Here is a 14559-nt window from a genome sequence, read left to right on the forward strand (position 1 = left end):
TCCGTCATCATTATATTTTACAGAAAAGAGCTGATCTCTGTTATCATTACAAATTTAGGATTAATCTACCTGTGTGTGTGTGTGTGTGTGTGTGTGTGTGTGTGTGTGTGTGTGTGTGTGTGTGTGTGTGTGTGTGTGTGTGTGTGTGTGTGTGTGTGTGTGTGTGTGTGTGTGTGTGTGTGTGTGTGATATAGATGTCAATGTCTGCTTATTTTCCAAATTTTCCTCAGCATAATTTTTTGTCTTTATGAATCGATTAGTAAAAAAAAACAAGTTTAATTCAGGAACAAAACATACCAGTGTTGCAGAGATGCAGAGGTTATGCTGTCTTTGATGAGAATTATTTTTACATTTTTCTTTGTGTTTGTTTTTTTTAAGTGAGAGACTGATTCCATAATGTCAGCTTGCACTATTTTAGCAAATATATGTTCATAATTGATGATAAACCGTTCTGGTTTTTTTTTTTTGTTGTTGTAGTTGTGATTTCTGTAATGAATCATTCCTTTCATATCTTTTCTGTAATGAATCATTTCTGAAATGACTTTGTAATTGACAGATTGTGGATCGACTATCAGACTGCATGGCATTTGGGTCCCTGAAGCCTTGTGAGACTTGCAAAGGGCAGCTTGTGTTTAAAAGTGATGCGTATTACTGTACTGGAGACATCTCTGCGTGGACTAAATGTGTATTCAAGACTCAGACGCCTGATCGCAAAGACTGGGTCACCCCTAAGGTTAGTAGACCTGTGTGTAATGTGAATTTTAGCACTTGTTAGTAGTTCACTCAAAAATGTAGATTGATCTCTATTTTCTCTCCTTCAAGCGGTTCCAAACCTCTGAGTTTTAAAAAAAAATAAGTTATTTAAAAAAATGTTGAAAACCTAATTTGGATTCAAATGAAAAACAACTGAAACATATTTGGAACAAGTGGAAAATGAGTAAATGATGACAATTGTAAACTATTTTTTTATTATCCTGATATTAACAAGCCCTGTACGTCGGAACATTTACATGAAAAAACTTCCAGGCGCTGCTCTTGTGGCGACTGGTAGACTTGCGTGCATGTTTCAGTTTGTTGTTTCGTCACCTTGGGGACTTTTAAAGTACTTTTTAAAAGTAAATATGATAAATATGTGGAAAATTGTTCTTTTGATGCTGCTAATTATTTGAGGAAATGCGGTTTTGGCGAATGAAGGAGTTGACAGGCTTGCCACTGATGATGAGGGAGTTTTGGCACGTTGCTGTGTCAGAATCCTTGCTTGTAAAATATAGCCATGATATGACGAACACGATCGTGCGTGTTGATGAATCTGAAGGAAGTTGCTCATCGGCACGTGCCTATGTGAGTGCGCGTTCCCTAAGCAGCAAAAATAAACGGCTAACATCGCCAACAAGTTGTTGAGAATTAAATGTTTATGTACGGTGTAACAAAACGCGTACCTGTGTGCCTTTGATATACCCCTTGATGATGCTTACCTTCTTGTTGAAGAAATAGGGGCACTGGAATAAGGCACCGAAATTCATATGCTGATTTGGCATGTTGCATACCAGTTACATAGGTGCTATAATGGCACTGGGTTTCGGTACCCAACCCCACTAAAATATGAACACATGAAATAGAAAAATCCCTTTTTCACTTTTATTTAAAATTTTCAATGCAAATCTTATTACTTTAACCACTTATTTGGTAAACAAAGCAAGTCTCTGATATAATATAAATGCAAAAAAAAAAGAAAATTTGACTTTACTAACTGTGTTGTACGGCACTTTTTAAAATGTATTTGTTTATTCGACATAAGCATCACACTTACACTGGACAAACCAAATGCATTTGTTTAAGTCAGATACACATCTGCATATCATTCAATACTATTACTGACATTAAAAACTGAATTAAAAATGTTTACACATGTTTACATAATTAGATATGGTTCAGATCTTTGAAAATTACAACCAAAACGTCATCTTGACGGCAAGGTATATCGGCATTATTTTCAATACGCTGATGCCAATATTTACAATTTAAGCCATTATCAGCTTATTAATCTGAAACTCTCTTCCCTATATTATCTTATCCAGAATGAGGTAAATATTGAATTTACTAATGAACATGTTAAAATACTGTTATTCCTCTTCAGGAGTTCAGTGAGATCCCGTTCCTGAAGAAGTTTAAGTTCAAGCGACAGGACCGTGTGTTTCCTAAAGACGCTCCTCCCGCTGCTGCCACTCCATCATCTGGTTCTACCACTTCAGCTGCCACAAGTGTGTCCAGCGCCAGTAAAAACCTCACTGAGGCACCTGCAGGTCAGACACAAATGCACAGATGCTCACTCTTTCAACAGCAGATGCATATGCAAATAATTATAGGAAATTGGATAAATTTTGTATTGCTTGTATACGATTCATTATTTTGTTATAAATAAATGAACAGGAATAAAAATGTTTCATGCAATATTTATAGATGAACTTTTATTTAATATGTTGAAAGCCAGGTTAGGTTTTATTTAAAAAAATAAATAAAAATCAAACAATGGTTATTATTGTTTAAAGCAATAACACTAAATCTAGAAATTATGCAGTTTAAATGTTTTTTTAAGCTAGGGTTTTTATTTGTTTATTTATATATATTTTTTTTTCATTTTGCAGTCTATTATCTCAACGTGTTTTTTATTTCATCCAATTTTTTACATTTTATTTCAGGTTTATTTGTTAAATTTTTTTTGTTTTGTTTTAGTTAGCACACACAACTTGCTTTGAAACAAAGGATAAAACTAGTTCACAAAATTTTTTTATTTGTGTCTTTACAACTAGAATTGTTTTTAATGAAATTTTAGACAGTTTTTATTACTTATTATCTTAAAGCTGTTTTTATAGTTATAGTAATTTCAGTACTTTAATATTTTTCTTTCTTATGTACTATTTTGTATTTTTATTAAAACCATGTTTAATCATTTAGACACATTTAAAAATTGCACATTCATTGAATTGTACACAATCACTGTACATATACATTTGTAATTATGTTCATATCTATCTGCACACTTCTGATTATAAATAGCAACCTGTGATTTATTCATCTATCGTAAATATGTTTATAGTTAATACGACCTGTATATAATGATTATAGTACATTAATTTGTAAATATCACCATAGTTTTTCTATAACTGCACTTTATAACCTGTATCCTGCACTTGCTGCTATTGCACTCCTGGTTAGACCTAAACTGCATTTCGTTGCATTGTACTTGCACATGTGTAATGACAATAAAGTTGAATCTGATCTAATCTAAAATAATGTCTTGTAAAAAATCTATTAAATTATTGACTTTTCTAAATTTTTTTCATTTTATTTCAGGTTTATTTATATGGATAAAAAGCTAATTTAATTATTTTAGTTAACAGTAATGTAAATTAAACGCTGAAATTAAAGAAATGTTGCATTTTAATTTGTTATAGTGAAAATATGTAGTTATAACTTTATTTACATCTCAAATCTATTTTCTAATCATGTTTTTGCAGTGTGTTTTTATTTTTCACTGTTTTTCATCCCTGTTTTTTTATATTCGATTTCAGCTTTTATTTAACAAATAGGATTTAAAGGAACAAATAGGTTTGTTATGGTTTAAGCTAACAGTAACAACATTGAAATACAATTCTGAAATTAAAATATGCAATATTTCACATTACTTGGCTAAACTGACTGCGAGATGAATGTAGAAATGTGTGTATGGACACCCAGCTGATGTAACAATGGCCAAATACTGAACTGTCATCTTTACATTTATTATATTCTGAAGGGCTGAAAATTGACTGTAGTTATATGCTCATTTTATAAACAAAGTGTATTGTTTGTCATCATGTGTTTTTTAGATAAGCCTCTGACTGGAATGAAGCTCCTGGCTGTGGGAAAGCTCAGTAAGAACAAAGATGATCTGAAGAAATTTGTGGAAGATCTGGGAGGAAAAATCACAGGCACGGCCAGCAAAGCTGCTCTCTGCATCAGCAGCAAGAGTGAGTGATGATCAAACTCCAGCAAGCTAACTACACACTATTTTTGTTCACTGTGCAGACTGAATAAAATAAGTGATGCCCAGTGTAATGCAAATCTAGCTGTCCTATATTTGCTAATAGTAAAGCACAGATCTTGATTTTACATGCATGATTCTGTTTGCCATATTTTTTTACAAGCCTTTTTCCCCTCTTGTTTTAATGAAACTAGAAACAAGAAACATTCAGTATGAGTAAGCAATAATTTTCTTTATCACAGTCTACATTCTTTGCAGATTTAGTCAAAATCCACAAAAATAGACTAAATACATTAGCTTGTACATAAAGTGGTTTAAAATGTAAAGAAAAAGCACAGTGGTCTGGTTTTAGTTTGTGAAATTATGCTTGGTAAAATATTGCTGTACAAAATAAAAAAACAAAGGCAGGCTGAATGAAAGTGCTGTGTACAAGTGGTCCTAATCCACTTGATAAGTCGTGTCATATGAAGTATTGTTTCCGGGACCAAGCCGCTGCCCTTTTGAATTGAGAAAATATTTGTTTATGAACACTTTTTAGTCCCATCACTCATTCAAGTGAATTTATACAAAATCTTGGTGTACCTACCAGTCTCCGGACTTGCTGCATCACAGACACCAATATTTTAACAATTTATAAAGGAATACTCACTTTCTAGCCATCTGATATTAGGCAAGAATTTATATATACACTCAGTGGCCACTTTATTAGGTACACCTTAGTAGTACTGGGTTGGACCCTTTTTTGCCTTCAGAACTGCGTTAACCCATCATGGCGTAGATTCAACAAGGTACTGGAAATATTCCTCAGAGATTTTGGTTCATATTGACAATGATCCTATCCCAGCACATCCCAAAAGTGCTCTATTTGAATTGAGATCTGGTGACTGTGGAGGCCCTTTGAGTACAGTGAACTCATTGTCATGTCCAAAAAAACAGTCTGAGATGATTCACGCTTTATGATATGGTGTGTTATCCTGCTGGAAGTAGCCATCAGAAGATGGTTACACTGTGGTCATAAAGGGATAGACATGGTCAGCAACAATCCTTGGGTAGGTAGCTCGAACCAGTCTGGCCATTCCACTCTGACCTCTGGCATCAAGGCATTTGCGCTCACAGAACTCACACTGGTCACTGGATATTTTGTCTTTTTCGGACCATTCTCTGTAAACCCTAGAGATGGTTTGGCATGAAAATCCCAGTAGTTCAGCAGATTCTGAAATACTCAGACTAGCCCGTCTGGCACTAACAACCATGCCACGTTCAAGGTCACTTAAACCACCTTTCTTCCCCATTCTGGTGCTCAGTTTGAACTGCAGCAGATCGTCTTGACCATGTCTACATGCCTAAATGCATTGAGTTGCTGCCATGTGATTGGCTGATTAGAAATTTGTGTTAGCAAGCAGTTGGACAGGTGTACCTAATAAAGTGGCCGGTGAGTGTATTCATCAGATGGCTCATGTCAGTTTATAGACAAACCAGCTGATCAATGCGACTTTGAAATTTGCCAGTGTCCCTGTATCTGTGGTTGCACTCAGTAAACAGCAGTGAGTTCAGTGAACTGATGATCTTCACGGCCAATCACAGTCATTTCTGTTGAGCATGTGAACACTAGCAAATCAGCAGAGGTTAAGAATGCACTCAACAGTGCTTAAATGTTAGCAGGAAATGGAGGCTTTTTAAAATTTCAGTATTGATTGGTACTGAATTCAGTAACGTGACAACCCTGCCTTAATTACAATATTTAAAATGTTTACAGATTGATTTTTTTTTCTGATCTCATAACTTGTAAAACATAATTATATTTTAATAGAATATTAACTTGTACTTTCTATGTAAATGTACTATTTGAGTTTTTCTGCAAATGCCACATCCATAACACTGGAATTGCTCATGTGCTCTCAGATTTTTTTTTTCAGCTTATGTATTTGTTGTTGTTCAAACCTCATTAATGTTCTGATCTGTTCCTGCCTTCCCTCAGAGGAGATTGAGAAGATGAGTAAGAAAATGGAGGAGGTGAGAGACGCAGGTGTCCGCGTGGTGGCTGATGATTTCCTTACTGACATCAAGGAGTCCGGCAAGGCCCTTCAGGAGCTCATCTCTCTGCATGCCATTTCCCCCTGGGGCGCTGAAGTTAAAGTCGAGGCCCCGGCTGCAGCCGCGGCCACCAAATCCACCGGAGCTCATTCCTCAAAGAGCACCGGCAAAGTCAAAGAGGAGGAAGGTTAGACATGTCTGCAGATTTACGTAGAAAGTAACTGATACAAAGGGATAGTTCAAACGAACATGAACATTTACTCACCCTTAAGTGATTTCAACACTATAAACAAGCTGTTTCGAATAATGTTAGAAACCTGTAACCATTGACTTACACAGAAGGAATAACAAATGCTATTAAAGTCAGTGGTTACAGGTTTGCAGCATTTTTCTAAATAACTTTTTATTTCAACAGATGAAAGAAATTCAAAGCTGTTTTGAATAATCCTGAAAACCTGTAACCATTGACACCCCATAGTATTTGCTTTTCCTACTGAGGAAGTCAATGGTTACAGGTTTTCAGCATTTTTCATAGTAACTTATTTTGTGTTTAACAGAAGAATCTCAACGCTGTTTGAAAAAAATCCTGAGAATCTGTAACCATTTACATCCCCAGTAGGAAAAACAAATACTATGGAGTGTCAATGGTTACAGGTTTTCAACATTTTCAAAATATCTTATTGTGCATTCAACAGAAGAAACTCACAGCTGTTTTGAAAAATCCTGAAAACCTGTAACCATTGACATCCACAGTAGGACAAGCAAATACTATGGAAGTCGATGGTTACAGGTTTTGGTGTTCAATAGAAGAAAGAAACTCAAACCGGTTTGTGACAGGGGAATGCTAATTAAATGATGAACGAAGTTTTGGGTGAACTATCCATTTAACATCAGAAATTGCTTGAGATTTTAATCATTTATTCATTCATGAATTATTAAATCATACTTTACAAACTTGGGACGAAATAAATATTGATTTTACTATTGTTTATAATTAATAAACAGTTTGTTGTATCCTTTGGTTTATAGTGGTATTCTGTTTAAATAAATCGAACAGATTTCAGAAGTGGTTATAAAGGTGTCTTCTGAAGGAATTTTAGAGTACTTATCATTGATCAAATTGAAAACTTATGACTTTTTATCAGTGAATTGGGTAAGCTAAATTGTCCGTAGTGTATGTGTGTATGTCCTGGTCCTCCAGGTTGGAGATTAAGCGTTGGACTAATGACCCACCTCGTAAAAATTTGATATTACGAAACACCAACATGGTGCGGCTAAATATCAACTTAGATATAAACGGTCCTGGAAGTGTTATTATTATTATTTTATGGTGATTATTTAGTTTTTGTTTCTGAATACTTTTTGACTCCACAGAAAATCGTAAATCATTGGTTGTTTTGTATCTGTTGTATTTAAGTTTGCTTGTCATTTTTAAAATCATGTTACAGAATGTACTTGCAGAATCATCATATTCGATCTAAAATGATAAATATCGCAATATATATTGCAGTAATTAAAATTATTGCAATGCCAGTTTTTTCCAATATTATCCAGCCCTAATTTGTATGTTTTTTTTTGTTTGTTTTTTTTGTAAAACGAATAATTAAGAAACAGATATGATTGCAAATTATATATTGAATATTACTACCAGTGTTGTCAAGAATGTAGCCAATGCTCCTGATATGGCATTAAAACATAAATAAATAAATAAATAACAGAATATAGAAAAGCACTTGCATGTTTTTTTAAATAATTTGTAAATCTTAAAATTACTTATTTTACCTTCCTGCTTAATAAAAACCCTATTTTCTTCTTCCTGCAGGTGGAAGCAAATCAAAGAAAATGAAGCTGACAGTGAAAGGAGGAGCTGCAGTAGATCCAGATTCAGGTGATTAACATTTTCCCCCATATCTCATTCAGGCGACTCTGAATATTACATATGGTCATGTACTGTTTATTCAGATCTCTAATCACGGTTTGATTGTTCAGGTCTGGAAAACTGTGCTCATGTTCTGGAACAGAATGGAAAGATTTACAGCGCCACACTGGGTCTCGTGGACATCGTCAGAGGGACAAACTCATACTACAAACTACAGCTGCTGGAGGATGACGTTCAAAAGCGGTGAGCTTTCTGAAGGATTCCTATTGTACAAACATTTATTCTTAAACACAGTGATTTTCTTTTTGTAATTTCAAACTTTGTGTTTTTCTTAGACTTTTTAAGAAGGTCTTTTAACAAATGCCTGCTTTAAAACCTTGCAGATGTGTATGTTTTTTCATATTTCTTTAGAAAAGTGTTAAAATAGGGTACAATTTTATGTAGGATAATCAATACAACCTTTTGGCATTTTGCATGTATTTTGTGTGTTCTAATTCTTTCATTTTTATATATTGAACATTTATAACTTCATTTTATTTCAAGTTGTGAATATAGTATTATTAAATGAATAAAGTAGTTTGAGGGTGCTTTCACATCTGTAGATCAATTGTTTAGTTCGGAAAGTTTCTAATGGACCAAAATAGTTAAAACAAGTCACTTGTGTGAGTTTCAGGGTTTATTTTTCAGAGTTATTCTTATTTATGATGATGATAAATGAGACATTATAAGCAAAAAATGTGCACTTTAATTTTGACACCCACAGACATTGTCAATAAATATAAGTCAGAGAGGTAAGACTTTCTCATACATGGCCTCATTTTAGTAAAAATCTATTTATTGAATCAGTCAAACTTTTGAAAAAAAAAACTGGTTCGAATTCTGCACTATAGGCTTAAATTATAGAGAGAAATAACAGATGAACCAAGTCTGCAGTCAGATCACAAAGCAGATCAATGTTGATCTTTCTTTTGAGGTGTGAGTGCAGAAATGAACAAAACAACAGGCTTAATACAACATATTATAAAACTAAAATATGGAAAAAGCTATTGAATGTTAATTTTGGTACATTTTTCTAACACATAAACAGCTCTGTAAAATTTCAGCATGCTTTCACTTTCGTATTCGACTTGAAATGCACATTTACAGGTAGGAAGGACATCTCACCCTTCTCATAATTCTCTCTTCATATAGTCGTATATATGCCTATTGCATATACATAATACACTGTGATATAGTCTGGTTCATTAGTTTGTTGGATCGCTTTGCTTTCTCTCTGCAATCGATCTGCACCCTAATATTACAAAAAAAGATTTTAATGATTTTTTTTATCGTTGTTATTATATCTGTCACTACTGCTTTGTCTGTTTTATCTGTATTATATATTTAGTTATTTATCTTTGCGTCTAAAATGGATAAATAAAAATTATGATCACACTTTACATTAAGGTTTCATTAGTGTATTTGACGTGAACTAATTAGGAACAACACTAGTACAGCATTTGTTAAACGTAGTTCAACATTTAGTAATGCGTTATTAATATCCAAATTCATGCATGTTAACTCTAGTTAATGACGAGCTGTATTTTCATCAACTTACATTAAATAACATGGACAGATGCTGTAATAAATGCATTTTTCATTGTTTGGTCGTGTTAGTTTATGCATTAACTAAGATTAACTAATACAACCTTACTGTAAAGTGTTACCGAAAATACTATTAATCATAGTTTAACGTTTACTAATGCATTATTAAAATATTAGTTAATTAATTCAGTTCTGTTGAGTTGACAAGAACTAACAATGATTAACCTTTTGATTAACTAAAGTCAACAAAGATGCTGTAATGTTTTGTTCGTTGTTTGTCCATGTCAGTAAATGAATTATTACAACCTTATTGTAGTGTTGCAACCTCTTTGATGTTAGTCTAGGGTACAAGTAATGACATTTAAAAGGTGTGGTACTTTTACAAGATGATGGGTGAAAGTAAAAGACACAAACAACAAAACTGCCAACAAAAGTGATTTAATGTACAAAAAGTGAAATCAGAATAATGCCCAAATATATATACAATAAGGAAAATATTTACAATAATAATAAAGTAACAAATAAACAAAGTATCAAACTAAATTAGGTCAACTCAAGAGTAAGGGGACGCTGGTGAAGCCAAATCAAAGAAATAAATATAACAAAACAATTCTAACTCATAAGCAAACCCCTTACCTCGCTAGAAACATGAAAAGAAAAATCTTCAGCGCCGAGCGCCATAATCTTACTTATTCTGAACTAAAACAAAGCAAATACATAAGTGGCATTCACTTCTTTCTTGGGGTTTTAAACAATTGATTGACTACGTGTATGTAAGATGGAAGTCGTACGACATCTTCCCTGTCCACCTTACTGTGAGGACAAAGTCAACTCTCAATAATCTCTTTTTGTTTGCCAGGTAAGAGTTGTACCAAAAGTAACAAACAAACAATCGAAAATTAGATGTATAAAAATCACAAAGTAGTTCAAAATGGGCAGAAATAATACTAAATAATTTTATCCAAGCGAAAGTTCATCAAAATTAACGAATAACCAAATCATGTCGGCAAAAACAGGATCAAAGGAAAATCGCGCTGTCATCCGCTCTCCCTGGTGTCCTTATATGTGACAGCGCCACGTCACCCAATGATGAGTGACTGGTCTCCTGACCAATCGGCTTCCGCGAAGGAGGACCTAGAGGATACGACAGGTAGAGATGGGGAGAGAGAGAGAGAAAGAGAGGGAGGGAGAGAGAGAGAGAGAGAACGGGATGCCAAAAATCCCACCAATATACGGCAACCGTAACAGAAGAGTATCTAAATTTTGATCTATCTTTAGGGTATAAAAATCTTGGAGCAACATAACCAGAACTCAAAAAAAATATTCAGTTCATGAGCCGTTTAATTAATTATTAAGATTAGGCCACTTGTTTTGAACTCTTCTGTTGTTTTTTTTAGGTACTGGGTGTTTAGATCGTGGGGTCGAGTCGGGACCACCATTGGAGGAAACAAATTGGACAAGTTTTACGATAAGAACTCTGCTATGGACAATTTCTGTGGTGTGTATGAGGAAAAGACAGGGAATGCTTGGGCCTCCAGCAACTTCACAAAGTACCCCAATAAGTTTTACCCTCTGGAGATTGACTACGGACAGGTAAAAAATTAAGCAGCGCCTAACTAGAGAACTGTTGTAGTAGTAATAATATTATATTATACTAATATTCTAGTATAGTATACTTATATGAGTTTGATTTAAAATGCATTGCTAGAAATGTGCATGCTGTACACATTTGTTTTGAATATATTTCTTATTAGGGTCTGTCAACATGATTAAAAAAGATTGCAAAAATATATAATAATAATCTGAAGGTATATCAGAGAGATGGAAAAAAATCTTTCGTTCATTGTCCTAAAACTGTTATGTACATTTCCACACAATATCCTAGGATGAGGAGGCTGTGAAGAAGTTGACTCAAAGTGCAGGTGCCAAATCTCAGCTGGAAAAACCTGTGCAAGACCTCATCCGAATGATCTTCGATGTGGAGAGCATGAAGAAAGCCATGGTGGAGTTTGAGGTTTGTTCACGTCCCTTTTCTATCAAAATGATATCTGTGGTCAAAAGAAGTGTGATTGCAACAGGATGTCATTTTCCTCCTACAGATTGACTTGCAGAAGATGCCTTTGGGAAAACTAAGCAAGCGACAGATCCAGAGTGCTTATTCCCTTCTAAGCGAAGTTCAGCAGGTTAGTTTTAGTGGTCTTCATATATGTTCAGCTATGGGCGAGGGAAATAAGTTTCTCTGGTTTCTCTGGATTTGGTTTATTTATTAGGTATGAGTTTATAGTGAAATCATTATTTACTATGTATATTTTGATAGCACACATTGCTAGTCTTAGGATATACTCACACTAGGCTATCCCAACCGCGCCTGGGCAGGTTAAACCCCTATTTCCCGATGCCTTTTAAGTGTGAGTGCTCCGTATTGCGCCCGGGCGCAGTTCGGTTGGTCGACCCTGGCCCGGTTGGAAAAGATGGTTTGGAGGACGGTGCAAAGTGTGCCTGAACGTGAAACTGAAGATGCAATGTCACTTTTTAAAGGCCTGTTTTATATGGGTTTTTTAATCATTCTTACTTTTCAATGAACTCAAACTGTAATAGTTTATAAAAGATGCAAATCCCCCTTCACATCAGCTGCAGCTTCAACAAACCTAATATGTGCAGCACGATGACTTTCATGAAACTTTTCGAGCATCAAATATGGTGGATTTGACAGTGTCATCGCATCCTAAATTATTTAAAAAAATACAAAACAATATAACTTAAGCACTGTCCACTGTTCGAAGCGAGAGCACTTCTCTTCTGAACAGTTGCATCACCGATGATGTAAGTGTGCTCGGAAAGTGAAAATACACTGTACGATTGCGAGCCTAGTGTGAGAACACCCTTAAGGCAAACCATGTATTTTTTTGTAACCTTTAATTAAAAAAAAACCCTAATAAGATTATTCTTCAGTTGTTCTCTGTTGATGTCAATTTGCTGGATTGGGTGAAATATGCTTAGCCATGCTCCTCCAACCACTAGTTTGCTGTATGTTAAATATGAGGAGGAACGCAAAAATAAAAGCCCAGCGCACTACTCAATATTCTGTTGCATAACTGTAATGAAAAATCTTTTTTTTGTTGTGATTTTGAAAATTCGGGTTATTTTACCAAATATCGATTTATTTTCATCTGAAGTTCAAACATTGATGTTGGTGTTGCCTAAAGATGATAAAAACATCTAAAAAGATTTTAAGTAAGAACAATAATTAGATAAAAGCTCTTATTAAAATAATTATGAGAATAAATGCATCATTTTTATTTTACATTTGTAAATAAATTTAAATTTAAACAAAAATGAATAAATTAAAATAACATTTTACTCCGAATGTATACCTAAATTGTAAATCCAGAGAAACTTTTCAATTAATCTATAATTAATTTTTTCCATAGCTGTATGTTTGAAAAAACAGTTCATTAGCCTATGCTTCAAATAAAATCACCTTTATTTTTCATATTTTCCATTTCACGCTTTATCTTCTGTAGGCTGTGGCAGATAGCTCCTCAGAATCACTGATCCTAGATCTGTCTAATCGCTTCTACACACTGATACCGCACGACTTCGGCATGAAGAAACCACCACTATTGAGTAATGTGGATTACATCCAGGTAAGACTTGTGTAACCATCATAACATGTCTCAGTGAAGGCCTTATGGAGATAATTATGTACATTGACCTTGAGTGGTTTTAAAAGACGCCTTAAAGGTATTTTAATATTATAATTATTAATATTATTATTATGTACTCAAGCCTGTTGTGTATCCATAACAGCAAAAGGTGCAGATGCTGGACAACCTTTTGGACATCGAGGTGGCCTACAGCCTGCTTCGGGGAGGAGTGGAGAACAACGAAAAAGATCCCATTGACATCAACTATGAGAAACTCAAAACCAAAATTGAGGTAAAATGGCTTTGACTGCAAGAGCTATAAAGTTTTGTGTATGGTTACCACAGTGAAGTCGCGCTGTAGTGATTGATGTTGATTTGTTTTGTTTGCTTGTAGGTCGTCGACAAGTCTTCACATGAGGCTCAGCTTATCCTTCAATATGTGAAGAACACACATGCTGCTACTCACAACACCTACACACTGGATGTTGAGGAGGTGAGATTAAACACTCACTACATTTACATGGACATCAGTAATCTCAATTTTTCCCTTGATATGAATAAAACAATAAGATGATTATGGTGTTTACATGAGTTGGTTTTGAATGTTCCTCATGATCTCGAGCCACCACATTTCCTCCGGAGTTTCATGTAACTTTGGGTGTTTCATTTAAAAATTTTCGACTTGAACTACTAAACGCATCGACTTAATCCAGATGAGAATTTCTTTAACAGAAATCAGCTAAAGCTACTAAATCATCCACAAACCGTCTCAAAACTTGTTCATAATACCCTAACATTTGAGCCGCTTCGCTGATGTTTAAACTCCTGCTAAAATGAGCTTTGGCTTCCCGCTAATATTTTTCATTTACAAGTGAGAGCGGTCCAACGGCATTTTTTAACTCAATTTATTTTCAACTCGAGAAAAGCATTTGTCAAATGCCTCTTAAAAAAGCTATTTAAATTATGCATTTAATTGCATTTTAAATTATTTATTAATGCACTTTTTCATTGGTTGATTAATCAGCGGTTTAGGACATGAATTAAATAAACATTCATAAAATTGTCTATTTATTTATACATTTAAAAGTTATTTATAAATGCATTGTTTTATTGCTTTCATGTCATTTAAAAACACATTTAAATATGTAGATTTATTTTTCCATTATTTGTTCATTTAAATTGTGATTCATACTTATTTTAATGCTTCAATTACTAAATTGATTATTTTATTCTTTATTTTATTTCTAACCGTCTCTCCTGGTCCTCCATACCTAATGTAGAGTATTCATTTTTAGTTAATCGTGTTTTACAAGATCTCAAATTTATCTGTAAAAAATGTACAGCAACTGTGTTAGACACTCTTTTCCCTTTTAGAAATACCTTGTGGCATA

The 14559-nt window shown here is 34.2% G+C and overlaps 1 protein-coding gene and 1 long non-coding RNA gene across 3 annotated transcripts in view; one reads left to right on the plus strand and one right to left on the minus strand.

The window, feature by feature from the left end:
* parp1 (poly (ADP-ribose) polymerase 1) overlaps positions 1-14559 on the plus strand; it is a 41596-nt gene that overhangs the window by 21475 nt on the left and 5562 nt on the right. For both annotated transcript variants that reach the window (XM_073932751.1, NM_001044942.1), the window contains 12 exons: positions 557-733; positions 2138-2303; positions 3870-4010; positions 6003-6245; positions 7881-7946; positions 8048-8180; positions 10919-11114; positions 11407-11535; positions 11621-11704; positions 13046-13168; positions 13332-13460; positions 13563-13661. In XM_073932751.1, the coding sequence (XP_073788852.1) occupies positions 557-733; positions 2138-2303; positions 3870-4010; positions 6003-6245; positions 7881-7946; positions 8048-8180; positions 10919-11114; positions 11407-11535; positions 11621-11704; positions 13046-13168; positions 13332-13460; positions 13563-13661 (1686 nt within the window). The remainder of the gene's footprint in view (positions 1-556; positions 734-2137; positions 2304-3869; positions 4011-6002; positions 6246-7880; positions 7947-8047; positions 8181-10918; positions 11115-11406; positions 11536-11620; positions 11705-13045; positions 13169-13331; positions 13461-13562; positions 13662-14559) is intronic.
* LOC141379441 (uncharacterized) lies at positions 848-2811 on the minus strand. The gene is made up of 2 exons (XR_012396053.1): positions 1671-2811; positions 848-1561 (listed from the first exon to the last, which is right to left on the minus strand). It is a non-coding gene; the product is annotated as an uncharacterized lncRNA (long non-coding RNA).

The sequence above is a fragment of the Danio rerio genome, chromosome 20, assembly GCF_049306965.1.
Source record: "Danio rerio strain Tuebingen ecotype United States chromosome 20, GRCz12tu, whole genome shotgun sequence".
Classification (NCBI taxonomy): Eukaryota; Metazoa; Chordata; class Actinopteri; order Cypriniformes; family Danionidae; genus Danio; species Danio rerio.